This window comes from Lampris incognitus, chromosome 5 (genome assembly GCF_029633865.1).
Source record: "Lampris incognitus isolate fLamInc1 chromosome 5, fLamInc1.hap2, whole genome shotgun sequence".
In the NCBI taxonomy this organism is placed as follows: domain Eukaryota; kingdom Metazoa; phylum Chordata; class Actinopteri; order Lampriformes; family Lampridae; genus Lampris; species Lampris incognitus.
This window is the reverse complement of record NC_079215.1, coordinates 12,403,274-12,419,045: the sequence shown is the minus strand read 5'-3', so window position 1 is coordinate 12,419,045 and position 15,772 is coordinate 12,403,274. Positions and strand designations below refer to the sequence as shown.

Sequence of the window (15,772 nt, the reverse complement as noted above, 5' to 3'; positions counted from 1 at the left end):
CACTGTGCGACTTGTACTCTATCTGTCTCTGTCTCACTCTCTTTCTCTCCTCCCTCTCTCTCTCTCTTCCTCTGCTTAAGTCAGCTTTTTTCAGGTCTGCAAAAAGTTTAGTTCTCCTAGCTTTTCTTGTGGTCATAAAACACTTGTAATCTCAAACATACAAGACAAACAGAAAAAGTAACCAGGAGAACTCCAGTACAGAAATGAAAATCCATACATACTGACTTGATTGATTAACTGATCGATTGATTACTGGATTGGCTGAGTGATTAGGTGGTAGGCAGGCCTAATGGTTAACCGGACCACAGCCTATCAGGAATTCCGCTGCCCCTGCTTCCCCTGTTGGCCTCCAGAGGGCAACAGAGAGTCCCTTGTGTGTCCTATGTCTCAAAAGTGTTTCACCTGTTATTGTTTGCCCCTGTGTCAACGACTATTTAAGTGCCGTCGCATGTTCCTGTCTTTGCGTTGTTGTGAGTCGCCATGCCTCGCGTGTGTACTCTTGTACAAGCTCGTTCATAGTTTCTTGACTCTTGATTAATGGGGTGCTCACAGCTACAGAAAAGTGTGCGAGGCGTCGCTATTCGTTTTTCGCTGCCATGATGTCACGTAGTTGAGGGTGTGGTGGTGCCAGTTAGCTATGACATGCTAGTTAGCTAGCATTGTTATGTAGCATTGATACCTCAAACGTTGTCAAGTCACACGAAAATGTTACCTTCAAGTCCTGTCTTGTGGCTGACAGAAAGTCAAGCTGTCTTTGTTTATTTTGTTTACTCTGGCAAGAGGCGGTTTCTCTCAGAGGCCAAAAGAAGCCTGGCCTCCCCGTATACATATTCAAATAAAGAAAACAAAATGTGTCATTCCCATGGCTGTGTCTTTATTGAGTTTTGCCATTTGGACCTAATCTGGGGCACTTTTGGTACTTACGGCTCAGTTACAGCACTGGCAACTGTTGTGTGGGCCAGATGTGGCCCAAATGTCATAAGCAGGGCCTGACTTGGGTTACGGCAAGTGTTGTGTGGGCGAGACATGGCCCAAATCTAATGAACCGGGCTTGACTTGGGTTACAGCACATACTATGTGAGCCAGATGTGGCCCAAACGTGGCCCAAGTGTGACTGAGTTGAGGCAGCCACACTCACCCTGAGTCAATGCCGTCATTCAAGGCCAAATGTGGGCCATAAGATAACTGCAGATGTGGGCCATGATTGGGCCAAAGATTCTTTGCTATCTTGGATTCCCTTGTTATCAAAACATTCTATGTATTATCACATTTTTCTTCTTTGGCTAGTGTAGCGAGTGAAACAGCGCCCCTCTGTGTGCATTACAATGTGTAGTTGATGACCTCTGCTCTGTCTAGTTGTCAGTGACCATCGCTCAAGAGGAGTACCTGCCTGCAGCCTGCAGAATGAGGCGGGGTTCAATGTCGAATGTTTAATCCCACCCACCCACCTAACCCTAACCCTAACCCTAACCCTGTTTAACCCTGCCCATACCCAAGTCAAACCCAATGAAATCCATGTCTAACTCCACCCAAATCAATGTTTAACCCCATCCAAATTTGACAGTTAAACCAATCAAATCAAATGGTGGGTGGGATTAAACATTTGATGTTGAACCCTGCCTCATTCTGCAGGCTGCAGCCAGGTATACTTGTAGCTCAAAGGAGGCCAGCTTTGCCTGGCTTCCTTTAGAGTAAAAAAAAAAGTAAAAGGTTTAGCCAATTGGATTGAGGCCAGGCTTGACTGAGCTCAGCATTGAATGGTTAATTTAAAATAAAAATAAATTAAAATAAATAAAAATGAAAAAAAAACAAGGGAGGCCAGGTTGAACCTGGATTCTCACTAATCAAATCACTGTTGTCGTCATTTCAAAAATAATGCCTGTACTGAGTGTCCAGCCAGCTAGCCCACTGCACGTAGCGAGGGTGGAACCAGTTAGCCGAAGGGATGGAGGTGGGGACCTCGAGTTTCTCATAAAGAATGACTTTACTAAGCTTGCTTTTGAGCTGCAACTGGAGATGAAACAGAAGGGTAGGCCTACCCTGCAGCTGGACCTGACTCGGGGGAGAGCTCAGGGAAAAGCTCGGTGTTTTGTGATGGGAACTGTCTGCAAACCTTTAGCTATGTGTTTATGCTTTACATGTCACGTTTTAGCCTTTATAGATCGAGAGTGAGATTGTGCATGCAGCTTTTAGAGCGAACGGCATTGTTATTTCTCGCTGGCTGCAGTTGTATTGTTGGAGATGTCCCCTCATAGGGGTATGCATAGGGGTATGCACATAATTCACCAGTGCTTATATGCGAGACGTTTGCACTTGTTGTTGTACAGTATCTGGGGAGAGAAAATGAATAACAATAGCCTTCTATCAGTAACTGGAATAATCACTAAAGTGAAAGTACATCATATCTTTCAAATCTATATATCTATCATACTCTGTAATTCAATAGCACATACACTTGCAGAATCAATCTGATAAGATGATTTGTAAACCATCTGTGACTATTGTGGCATGCTCTGAAATAGTGTTGTGCAGAGCACAATGGCACTCCAAACCCCCGTTTCCTTTAGTGGCTGTGCTCATTAGCTAAATGACAGCTTCCCTCCGTGCCATTGTTAATGCATTAACGAGTGTCTCACATCTCGGTAGGATGCCATAAGCCAGCTGAGCTAATCAATGTTTTAAGTTGAACTTGGCTCTGCGTGGAAGATAACGATGTGCAATGAGAGAGACAGAGACATAGATGAGTAGGAATGAAGGAGGAAAACAGAGTAACGTCATAAAATGAAGCAGTAGGTCTAGGGATACACACACATACACATAGGGATGCAACTACCCATTTGCTGCTGCAACACCAACGTTGCTCTCCCCCCCGTCGTCGTCGTCAAATTTCAGTAACAGTATAGGGGAGGTCCTTATGCACTGCATATGATGCATACCCCCTTTATGCGCTCTGCACACACAGCGACAAATACAAACACAACCCCCTGGTAGTCCTACAGTAGTCCAGTATCAGCCCATGTGTAAGCCTTTGGCAACTTATGCTCTCTCCTCCACTGACTTGCTACACTCCTCTTCACATACAGACTCCCACCTCCCAGCCCTGCTCATTCCAACCTCTCCCCTGTTCTCAGCCTCTTCCTTTCCACGCCGTTTTGCTAACAAACCCCGTCTTCTTCTCCAAACTTCTGAATCACATTTGCCCCAACAGTCCGCGAGTCAGGCTCATCTGCATCCTTTACCATCAACCTCAACATCCTTCACATGCCCCCTCGATCTGTTCTAGCTCTCTTGCGTTGGATTCAGTGGAGGTTATTTGGCGTTAAGTCCCCTTATGGTCTGGGGAAAGAAGCTCCTTCTGAGTTCTCCTCCTCTCTGTGCTGGCCTTGTGGCTGCAGAGGCATCCGCCCGGCCGCAGCGGCTGAAACACTCCCTTATTTGGATGATAGGGATCCATAATAATCCTTTTAGCCTTGGTCCTGGGACCGCCTGGTGTGTAAGTCCAGGTGCGCGTGGTGGTGCTCGTGGCTGTGTATGCTCAGACGTGAGGGATTTTCTGGCTCTGTGGAGAGACACTGGACTTCCTTCAGATGCCTGAGGTGATGAGGACGCTGCCTTGCCTTTTTCACCAGCGTGTCAACGTCTGGAGGGTCAACACGTGGAACAGTTGACACTGTGATGTGTGTGTGTGTGTGTGTGTGTGTGTGTGTGTGTGTGTCGTGTAGTGAGTGAGAGAGAGAGAGAGAGAGAGAGAGAGAGAGAGAGAGAGAGAGAGAGAGAGAGCGCATGCAGGCATGAGTGATTGGGTATTTTGGCTTATGCAGAACATTAATACTGTGATCTAAGTTCCGTTAGAGGCTCAAAATCATAAATCACATGAAAACAATTTTATTTATGTGTATAAATGTGCCCTTGCCCCCCCCCCCCCCCACACACACACACTGTTTTAGCAGTTGACGGTGTGGTGTAACAAGAGTTGAACCACTTTAAGTCGTGTATGAAGGTTTTTCAGTGCAAAGCGGTCTGCACGGCCTTTAATGGAACGGTTGTTTAGTGTTTGTTTGGATTAAAACCCTGCAGACACATGGCTCTACCATGTGGCTCTAAAGTTGGTTATTTCACATCTGTCAGATGGCAACGTGAGACTAGAGCGACCTGCGTCAAATCTGGCGAGATATTTTCCCTGAATGGCTGTCTTTAGGCATTTATTTACCTCACACAGATGTTGAAGTGACACATGAGAACATCGGGGACGGTAGTGTCAACGGTAGGAATTCAGGGGGTAAGCCTCTCTTTGGCCCGTTCCTCACAGCAAGTGTTGATGAAATTGGTCATATTTGTCAGCGATGTTCGGGGGATAAGGCCGATGAAAATGACAAAAATGTTAATGACTAAGAGGGCGGTGTATTATTATTATCATTATTATTTTTGTTTTGTTTTTTTTACTTCCAGCTGTATTCTGGGGAGACATCGCTTTAGACGAAGAGGATCTACGCATGTTCCAGATTGACAGGACGATAGACCTGACACAGCACACTAACACTAATACACACTCCCGACAGGGACACAACTCAGGTGAGTAAGCATCCTGCAGGCCCCGATTCCACCACACAGGACAGAGAGAGAGAGAGAGAGAGAGAGAGAGAGAGAGAGAGAGAGAGATGAGAGAGAGAGAGAGAGAGAGAGAGAGAGAGAGTGAGTGAGTGAGTGAGTGAGTGAGTGAGTGAGTGAGAGAGCAAGAGAGAGAGGGAGAGGGAGAGGGAGGGAGAGAGAGAGGGAGAGAGAGGGAGGGAGGGAGAGGGAGGGAGAGAGAGGGAGGGAGAAGGTTGACATGATAAAAGTGAAGCGGGACGGGAGACAGAATAGGGAGTACTTCTTGGCATCGAGAGCGAGTCTTGAGGAAAGGATTGGCCGGGGGTTAGAGAGAAATAGGGCTGGGCAGTGATTCAGTATTACCATCTATCATCCTTCGTTGTTATTGTATAGGGATGAAGTTTGGATATTGTCATATCGTGATTCACAGCTTTGCCCTCAGAAAATCGAGGTCTGAAATATCCAAGTTGGTTATTTCGAAACTAGTTTTGGGTTTACGTTGTACTTTAGGTTACCAAACAGTTCCAAGTGCGATGATCAACATTAGTTGGATTGATATTTTCTGTATCATCCAGAACTAGGGAAGAAAAAAGTAGTTCTGCAGGAGTGGACTGGTGATGGTCCAGCAAGGAGGAGGTGTAGAATTTCACACCTCTTTCTCAGACTGGTTAAGGGTTGAGGCTATAAAGTTGTCGATCGGCCCTGAGCCTTCCCTTTCCAACCTCACACATTCATCATATAATGATCTCACTCACTGAGTCCATTAGCTTCAACAAAGAAGAGAGAGGGGGAAAAAAAAACAACAGACATGGAAGAGGATAGGGTTTACAATAGACAGTGGACAGCAGAGGACATCAAAAGTTCTTGCCTGTTGCTCTTGTAATCAATCTTGAATTTTGTGCATACATGTGCATCAGGTGGCCAAGAGGAACACGAGGTTGCCAAGACCAGAGGATCATTATACCTGCTGCTGGAGAGAATACGTAGATTTGGCTTTGGTACGAACCCCTCACTGCACACAATCTGCTTTTGACTAGTGAATAGAGTTTGACCGTGCTTGTATTGGATTTCCTGAACCAACCAACAGAACCACATTCTCAAATGTGCAGTAAATTTTCACACAATATCACATATAATTGCTTATTTTCTTCACGTAACTAACTCTGCAAGGGCTAGTCAAATGACTTATCCATACACATTTATGGACTGCATTTCCAATAATGACTCATAATTCATGCTGATACACTGGAGTAAATGCCCAAAATGGACATGCACGCACACACAAACACACGCCTGTAGGTAGACACAAACACACATATATATATATATATAAGCATACAAAGACAGATTTCTGGAAGAATTCGTGGTCATTATGGTTGACAGTGGGCTCTGGCTTTCTTCTTGCTGTCTCCAGACTATCTCCACATGAACTTCAGCAAGGGAGCCGCCAGTCCCAAGAGTCATACTGGGAAAGGTGGGAAGACCGGGAATGTTGTGAAGAGACGCATTCCTCGAGCGGCCACATCCCGCGCTGAGAGGATATGGCCCGGGGGAGTCATCCCATACGTCATCGGAGGGAACTTCACTGGTAAGCAGCTCAACTGGGCAACTTTAAACTCTCCTTCAAAACACTTGTGTCTGTTTGTTTGAGTCAGTAGATGTAAAAGTGTGTGTGTGTGTGTGTGTGTGTGTGTGTGTGTGTGTGTGTGTGTGTGTGTGTGTGTGTGTGTGTGTGTGTGTGTGTGTTTCAGGTAGTCAGAGGGCCATGTTTAAGCAGGCCATGCGTCACTGGGAGAAACAGACATGTGTAACTTTCATTGAGAAGACGGATGAGGAGAGCTACATAGTCTTCACCTACAGACCTTGCGGGTGAGTTAGCGAAGACGGCCTTTTTGTATATGTGCATGCATGCGTGCTTGTGTGTTTGTATGTGTGCGTGTGTGCGTGCACGCGCGTGTTTATATATGTATGTGTGTGTGTGTGTGTGTGTGTGTGTACAGAGGCTTCGATAGTGACCTGGTCACAGCGAGAGACGACACGGTCACTCAACAATGGCTCCACTTTCCTTCCTGTCCTGCTCCTGCTTCCCCATCTAACCAGTCTCAGTGTTCTGCACAAGTGTTTGTATGTGGTGTGTGTGTCCCTACGCATGTGTGCGTATGTGTCCACGTTTTTTCATATGCGGCAGTTGTGCATTGTTCTGGAGAATGGCACTGCTGTGGGGTCATAGTGTGTTTTTTCAGTGGTTGCACCTCACTGGCTGTTTTAAATTGTCTGAATTTAGGACTTCAGTTAAGGATATTTTTCCCCCCCCAAGCCATAACCACACAGTAGGTTGTTACACTTTTATTACTTTGTGTTTATTGTGTAGCACTTGTAAATCACTTTAAAAAAACAAAACAAAACAAAACAAGAACAGAACAGCACCAAATAAAATATACAGGGGCGGGGTGGGGGGTGGGGGGATAGTGATGTGAGAGGCAAAGGGTTTGACCAACAAACCCATATGATAGTATATAAGAGAACATACAGGATGTGATGCAAGCATCCCTTGTACCACCATGAAAGCCGTAATAAAATAGTACTGACCTCGGCATGGACAGTGCCACTAAAGGTCTACCCATTACTATTCTTGTGGAACTGCTGTACTATGGGTAATTTGCAGTATTTCTCATCCTTTCCTTTCTGCAAATTGGTTTACAGTTTGGGTTTAGCATAGTGGCGACAGGCTCCGGCATAACGCGATGGCGCGATGTGCCAAGAAAATAAAGTTTATGCGGGGAGCAAATTGATTGGCCAGTCACTGGCCCGCCCCGGCTAGTGACTGGCCAATCAGAGTCATGGGTAGGTCCTTTTAGAATTTTCCCGCCCTAACGTCATTCATCCGTCATACTCGTGCAGTACATCATCATCATCATCATCAGTTCCGTAACCCATGGAGGTCGTAGGAGCACAGCTGACGCCTCAACAGGCTGAGTCATCGTTGTGTGTCAGTAGGGGGACTACCTGGTGGTCCCTATCCCCTCTCCAGGTATGGATGGCCGTTGGTTCACAGCGGAACTCATCCGCCATTTGACAGGTTTTGTTTTTAGTCCTGCTGGGCGTCCACACACCCTCCTCACAACCACCCAGGGGGTTGCAGTGGGGGTGCCGGTTTAGTCGCCGACGACCTGACGGTTGCCGTTTAACGTCGAACCCAGGACGTTTAACAGGGCGTACGGTACAGGTACTCGGGGGAAAAAATGTCTGCGAAAGAAACGAGGCTACTGTAAACTACTAATAAGACACGTTAGTCCCTAGCTAGCCGAGCGATTAGTGACGTCGCCTTGTGGTGCAGTACACCCCGTATCGAATCCCGCACCGGGCAAGACAATAACCGGTTATATTGGTGGCAGCGGTGGGATCCGGAAGTGTGCAGATCTTCGGAGCGCGGGAATAACAAAGCGCGAGGGCGCGCTTCCGGGGAGGGTGACGACTGTAAACTACTAACTAATAAGACACGTTAGCCCCTAGCTAACGGGTCTGACCCTTTAGCCGAGCGGTTAGCGATGTCGCCTTGCGGCGCAGCACATCTCGTATAGAATCCCGCACCGGGCAAGAAAATAACCGGTTACACTACTAAAAGAAAGAGGAGCTCTCTACCAGCGACAATACTCCTGGGTGGAAAACGTTGACTGTGGTATGTTGGGTTCGTTTTTTAAAGTCACCGACAATTATAGAAAACACGCTCCCGACGCGCACGACAAAACCGCTAGCAGTGTATGCTAGTGTAAACTACTAATAAGACCCGTTAGCCCCTAGCTAACGGGTCTGACCCTTTAGCCGAGCGGTTAGCGGCGTCGCCTTGTGGTGCAGTACACCCCGTATCGAATCCCGCACCGGGCGAGAAAATAACCGGTTACACTGGCTAAGTGGATGGCGGACGACCCGTCTTCAGGCCCGCTTAACATCCGGGCAAGATGGACGAAGAACACAGCCTACCACACCGTGAAGAGTGAGCGGACCGTCACCGCTAATGCAAAGGCGGCCGCTCTTCTACAGAAAAACGGAGTGGATACGGGACCTCAATATTTCACCCATGTGGCATGTCGACTGCCAACAAACCTCCGTTATGCTGCAGCCTGTCCCAGCAGTCGTTGGGCTGGACAGGCCATCACAGGGCCGCCAGGCGTTATAACATGTTACATTTTAAAATGTTATAAAGATTCATGGCACGCTATCTGCTTGTTTTCGTGATGCCCTAGTGTTGTGTTTTATAGTAGTTTGTATTTATTGAACTTGTGTTGCCCAATTCATGCCCTCAGTTTTAGGACGCTTTCTCAAACCCGAGGCACAGTCTCCAATAATGTGGAGCGTTAGTCGTCAGTCACAATCTGACATGAATTGATAACTCCTTATTGGCGCTAAATAATGAAGTTAGAATGATGAACATTAAATTGACGAGGAGAAAAAAAGCCAATGATTTAGTCCAGGTGTTAGACGCAGGTGTTGTGAGTGTGACTACAGTGGGCATTTGACATATTCTGCTCATTCTTCATACTCTGGATCTTTCACAGGCTGAGATTGAAGGTTACATTTTTAGCTTCAGCTTCAGGGTGTTTTTAGGCTCTTGAGAAGAAGAGCTAAAGAAATGCCCTGTGATGGCCTGGCGGCCTGTCCAGGGTGTCTCCCTGCCTACTGCTTGGATAGGCTCCAGCATCCCCGCGACCCTGACAGCAGGATAAGTGGTTTGGATAATGGATAATGGATATTATAAAAATGAATCAGTTGCATCAATTTTATTTTACTTGACACATTATGAGGAAAGAACAAGATGTATTTAATACAATTATGGAAAAATTATGGAAATTTTGTTGTTTTAATTTTTTGGCTGCTGGGCCAGTGAAAATACACAAGGGGCCAGTAGAACGGACCGACAGTGGGGGGGGGGGGGACGTTACTGGACCCTGATCAGAGCTGCCTGACAAAGCTGAAGAGCAACAACTGTGCAAGTAGGAAAAAAAATCCTTCAAAATTTATTTCCTGTCTTGCCAAAGTATTTCCAGTGCAGAAGTCAATGACATACAGTTATACAGTACTATTTAGCTGGATATTTTCCTGTGATATCGAAACTAGCCTTGACTTTCGAACCTTGACATTGAGAACACGTAATAGTCAGTCAGTGCAGTTTGCATTTGTAAGGCAGAATGGTTTTAAATGAGTTTATCATTTCATCGTGGTTATTATGACGTGTACGTCATCTGTTTGAGCTAATGTACGAGTACAGTGTTCAGTATGAGTTTCTTAATTTTCAAAGAAATAATGCATCTATTGTTCTTTTTTAATTCTGCTGGAATGGCAGCCTTTCGTTATTGCCTATATCAATGCTGCACTTGCAGTCACTGAGATAATCTTTTAGTCTCTCAGATAGTGTTGATGAATGATACCAACAGACTCATGTTCTGTGGTAGGCTGGCTGCATCAGAGATTAGACAGCTTAATCTGTCGTATAAATACCCCGCTTGTATGTGCACTGTGTTTGTTGGGCATGACAGAGGAAACTAGAAAGAGAGAGAATGTGCATAGAGAATGTGTCACTGGGTCCTTTGGTGTTCCACAGCCTGAGCTGCCTTTGTTGGCTTGAAAGGGAAGCAGGTTAAGGACATGCAGTACCTTTTGCAATAGTCAATGTTACTCTACTGCGAGACAGCAGGACAATTTTAATCAGATTTGTTAAAAGGCACAAAGGCTCTCAGAAAAGAAGAATGAATAAATTTGCATGTTTGCTGTGCATGGTGCATTTGTTTGTGGTATTTTATGTGTATGTGTGTATGTTTGTTTGCATAGAAATATACTAACTCTGACATCTTATGCACTCTGGTTTATGTAACTCCATTATGGTGGAGAGTTTTGAATGTAAACACCGCCTCATATTGTTCCTCTGCTGGATGTACCTGTTAAATATCACTAATTGGATATTGTTCCTGTTGTCTTCACTGCTGTATGTGTCAGGTGTTGTTCCTACGTTGGTCGCCGCGGCAACGGGCCCCAGGCCATTTCCATCGGGAAGAACTGTGATAAGTTTGGCATTGTGGTGCACGAGTTGGGCCATGTCATCGGCTTCTGGCACGAGCACACACGGCCTGACCGTGACGATCATGTGACCATCATACGGGATAACATCCAACCAGGTGAGAGACACACCCGTTCACCACTTACAAGATGCCTGACCTTCTGCAAGAAACACGTGTGAGCGTCTGGGGTTAAGTCAAGAGTTAATTCTAGCCAGCCACATTGGTGAAGAGGTAAAGGTGTGTACACTTCTTCACATTCACACTAGTCTCCTCTAGTGCCTCGAGCATAATGAGCTTCAGAATAGCCAGGAATTCACCTGCAACCTCGTTTACTGGGCTCATTTATCGATTTATATTTGTAACATTTCACATGTTTTACCTGACAAACTGAATATTTTTGAAAGGGGGTCATTGAGGTGTTCTTGGGGGGTGTTTGTATCATATCAAAATATCAGCAAAATAGAGCAGAACAAGAAAAAATGCCACCAGTATTCTATTTGAATACCTTAGCTATGGATTCATACCTTCTTCCACCAATGCTCAACGTCCATCCAGTGTGTTTATTGTGTGTACAAGGGTCTCAAGGACGCGAGGCTAATATGTGTCTCGCAAGACCCTCGTGTCTTTTTGACAGAAGCTGCGTCAATTGAGCTTATTTCCTTCGAATGGTCAGACAAATAGACCTATAATATTGGATGGCCTACATATCCTTCTGCTTTTTTTCCCCAGTAGCCTCAGTCTTTTTCCTTGTTAGGCTGCTCTTGTTTTCCGATTGGCTGCTGTTTGTGATCAATTACGAGACCTAATTAAGGTTTGAATGTTAAATATCTAACCATTGCATTTGCTTAACACTCATAATTATAATTTCGAGTCGCAAGGCTTTTTTTGCTCCCTGGGAAACTAATGATGACGATATTCTAACTGTCCAGTTAAACCAAATCCGTTATCTGGCATTCAATGACATGCTTTTTTAATGCTACAACACAGAACAGTAATCAACATTAATATTCAGGGAAGATGATTAGCCTATATTTTAATTGATGGGGGATGGTAAGGGACCTGGATAATCGATAGGGGGGTGCTGGCCCAAAAAAAGGTTGAGAACCACTGGTATAGATGGTGGCAGCAGATACTATAAAGCGCTGCATTTCTTTGCCGTTGGACGAACCGGATTCTGGAGTTTGATAGTTCATCCATTTGAAAATGGAATTGACTACCAAACTCTTTTAGACATGAAATGGTAGACACACAGACACACACATACACACACACGCACGGATGCACACGTAGACACAACCAGATATACGCAAACAAATGTGTTCAAATACAAACAGAAAAAGCACGCCCATTAAGTCAAAGCATTTTCTGCAGTAGTATATCTGATGAGGGTTTCTTATGCTGCTGCTGCTGCGTGTTTGTGCGTCTTTGTTTTTTTTGTGTGCAGGCCAAGAGTATAACTTCCTTAAGATGGAGCCAGGCGAGGTCAACTCTCTGGGGGAGCCATATGACTTCGACAGCATCATGCATTACGCTAGGAATACCTTCTCACGGTAACTACACACACGGACATGACACTGATTGATGATCACTGGTTAATGGAGGATTTTTTCCCCCCCTTTTTCTCCCCAATTGTACTTGGCCAATTACCCCACTCTTCAAAGCCGTCCTGATCTCTGCTCCACCCCCTCTGCCGATCCGGGGAGGGCTGCGGACTACCACATGCCTCCTCTGATACATGTGGAGTCGCCAGCCGCTTCTTTTCACCTGACGGTGAGGAGTTTTGCCATGGGGACGTAGTGCATGGGAGGATCACGGTATTCCCCCCAGTTTGCCCTCTCCCCTGAACAGGCGCCCGGACCAACCAGATGAGGCGCTAGTGCAGCGACCAGGACATGTACCCACATCCTGCTTTCCACCCGCAGACACGGCCAATTGTGACTGTAGGGACGCCCAACTAAGCCGGAGGTAACACGGGGATTCGAACCGGCAATCCCCGTTTTGGTAGTCAACGGAATAGACCACCACGCTTCCTGGACGCCCCTGAAGGACTTTTTTTTTTTCAATTTTAAAAAACGATTCAGAAATACACATTATTGAGCATCAAGCTGCTGGTGGTCAACTGTAAAAGCAATGTGAATTTTGAAGCATTTTATTGGACCTAAAAGAGGACATATTTATTTAGATATGTTTCTCATTTGTTTTGCAGGGGGATGTTCTTGGATACCATCCTTCCATCAAGAGACGAGAACGGGATCCGGCCAGCTATCGGCCAGCGTACCCGGCTCAGTAAAGGAGACATTGCCCAGGCAAGGAAGCTTTACAGATGCCCAGGTAAAGATACACTTTCTGTCAGACTGTCACACTGATATATGTGTGTGTGTGTGTGTGTGTGTGCATGCGCATGCATATGTGTGTGTTTGTTACGCGCTGTGACCTGTTTGCCTGTGAATTCGTTTTTCAAGTGTGTCGCCTTGTCTCTCCACGTCATTTGTTTTTCTCTATAATGGCGTGGTCTCTTTGCGCTCGTGACACAACAAACGCACACGTCGGTTCTTGCACACACACACACCCCTGTTGATCTGTTCTTTCATTCTGGTTGTGACGTGATCTGGGACCACTCCACAGCTGACCCTCACAGGGTTGTCCACAAGGGGATCCCTGCTGGCGTCCCTCCGTGTCCCTTTAGATCTACTCTAATGGTGGCTCAGCCCACACGCCCATGTCACGGCCAGTTCATATGTTTGCTCACTGCTAGAGTTTTGTTCAGCGCAGCGAAGAGGGAAGGAAGCGAGAGAGACAGGGAAATAGAGAGCGAGTGGGAGATGAGCGAACGAGAGCGAGTAGAGAAAGATAAGAAAGCGAGAGGGAGTGAAAGTGAGTGTGTCCCAGCTGGAAAGAGACAGAGCCCTAACCTTTTAAGGCCATAATTTACTGATACCACATTCACTGACAGATGAACAAAACCTCAGGGCATTGGGGGTTTTGTGCCCCTCCTATCTCCTCATGCATGAGGAGATAGGAGGGGCACATTTGGCTCGCTTCCTTTTGAGAGGGGGAGCTGGGGTGAAACAGAATGAGGAGTAAAGATGGGCTCCACGCACGTGTTTGCGTGTGTTTCGGTTTTGATTAATCGTCATCGTATTTAGTAGCCTCAAATAATTTGCCTTCTTTGGTGGAAAAATGTGTGCCGATGGTCACTGACCTATTCTAAATGATTCGGTTATGAGAAAATGTGTTTTCACTAAATAGCGATAGGGCTTATTGACTGCTGTTGGCCCTGGAATCTGACACAGACATAACCGCCCACGTGCAGAGCTGAAGGAAGTCAAAGACAGCAGCTTATCAGTGAGCTGTGCTTTGAAATGAAGTTTGCCTTTGGGAGCGTAATTGAGGCCTTTTTACGGCTTCCTTTCTTGATCGGCAGTACAACTCTTAACAATCTCCATATGGAACGATTCAATACGTACACATGAGTATACACACACACGCACGGGAACGCTGAGAGCAGGGGGCTGTTGAGCGGGTAAAACCGACAAATGCTGAACATATCACGTATCACCTCAAAAAAAGATCCGCTGTCTTGAGATGAATTTTGGGCTTGTGGGCCTGTGCAAATGAACAAAAAAAAAAAAAATAGTTGTTTAATCTTTTGAGTTGCTTTTAGTTGTTTACCAAAAGCAACTGTGAGGAGCTAAATGTGCCACTGCTATGATAATGAAATGCAGCAATCCCAAGATACACCACAAAATCTAACCCCATCTTTGTGTGTATGTGTTTGTGTGCTTGTGTGCTTGTGTGTGTGTTTGTCTGATTATGTGTTTCCTCGTGTGTGTTTGTGTGTTCTTTTGCAGCTTGTGGAGAGACACTCCAAGAGTCAACGGGGAACTTCTCGTCTCCTGGTTATCCCAACGGGTACCCATCTTACACACACTGTGTCTGGAGGATATCTGTTACACCAGGAGAAAAGGTATGCACACACACACACACACACACACACACACACACACACACACACACACACACACACACACACACACTCACGCACAACCTCCTCCCACACAGTATTACCGAACAGTTCAATGGTGTGGGACAAGAGACCACTTATCTCCTCGTCCCATCTCTCAGTTGCGACCCCTGGCCACCAGCTTAAATGAGTCAAAGTATTGCTTTTTTTATGCAGATCGTTCTGAACTTCACCACCATGGACCTGTATAAGAGCCCTCTCTGCTGGTATGACTATATTGAGGTTCGAGACGGTTACTGGAGAAAAGCCCCACTATTAGGTAAGGTGAAGTAATGATGAATGCCTTTGTTCATAGATGCTGATAGATTTTTCTACAGCCACATCAAACAGTTGTGTGTGTGTGTGTGTGTGTGTGTGTGTGTGTGCGCACGTGTGTGTGTCTGTTGTGCTACAGGCAGGTTTTGTGGGGACAAGATTCCTGAGGTCCTGCTCTCCACAGACAGCAGAATGTGGATTGAGTTTCGCAGTAGCAGCAACTGGGTGGGGAAGGGCTTTGCAACGGTTTATGAAGGTATTTCCTCTGTACCTTGAAATTCTGTAAACCACCTAGGAGTGGTGTACAAGGACAAGTTTAATATGGGATGATTGGTTGTTTTGCTTTACTAATAGCAAAGACACAACACCCTTGGCCACTATACAAGTGTTCTTTAGTTTCACTTTGCTCACATGTAAGCAAGGCGAGTTTCAAGTGGAAAGATTGTAAGGACGAAGTCGGTCGCCATCAATGCGTCAATGAGCTTCTTGTCTCCCTGTGTCTTTTCTGTCACGTGCAGCGATCTGTGGAGGGGACATCACTAAGGACTCGGGACAGATCCAGTCTCCCAACTATCCGGACGACTACCGACCATCCAAAGAATGTGTGTGGAGGATCACTGTGTCTGAAGGATACAACGTTGGACTCAGCTTCCAAGCCTTTGAGGTGACTCACTCCTTCTCTGTCTCTGAGATGGTTTTGTGTCCCTTGTCCCCCCACCCCCATGTGTGTGTGTGCACGCGTGCGCGTGTGCATGTGTGCGTGTGTGTGTGTGCTGTGGTTAGGAATGTCTGGGTCAAATTTTACGCTTGTGTAGCAGTTTCTCAGAAGTTAATTAAGTTGCCGTTTGTT

At 46.0% G+C, this 15,772-nt stretch overlaps 1 protein-coding gene across 1 annotated transcript in view; it reads left to right on the top strand.

Annotated features, from left to right (window-relative positions):
• tll1 (tolloid-like 1) overlaps positions 1 to 15,772 on the top strand; it is a 42,096-nt gene that overhangs the window by 327 nt on the left and 25,997 nt on the right. Inside the window, exons 2-14 of the mRNA XM_056279761.1 lie at positions 1,633 to 1,643; positions 3,209 to 3,334; positions 4,450 to 4,572; positions 5,508 to 5,615; positions 6,065 to 6,178; positions 6,342 to 6,459; positions 10,582 to 10,760; positions 12,088 to 12,193; positions 12,850 to 12,974; positions 14,495 to 14,610; positions 14,824 to 14,926; positions 15,062 to 15,178; positions 15,441 to 15,586. Coding sequence (XP_056135736.1) covers positions 1,633 to 1,643; positions 3,209 to 3,334; positions 4,450 to 4,572; positions 5,508 to 5,615; positions 6,065 to 6,178; positions 6,342 to 6,459; positions 10,582 to 10,760; positions 12,088 to 12,193; positions 12,850 to 12,974; positions 14,495 to 14,610; positions 14,824 to 14,926; positions 15,062 to 15,178; positions 15,441 to 15,586 — 1,492 coding nt within the window. The remainder of the gene's footprint in view (positions 1 to 1,632; positions 1,644 to 3,208; positions 3,335 to 4,449; positions 4,573 to 5,507; positions 5,616 to 6,064; positions 6,179 to 6,341; positions 6,460 to 10,581; positions 10,761 to 12,087; positions 12,194 to 12,849; positions 12,975 to 14,494; positions 14,611 to 14,823; positions 14,927 to 15,061; positions 15,179 to 15,440; positions 15,587 to 15,772) is intronic.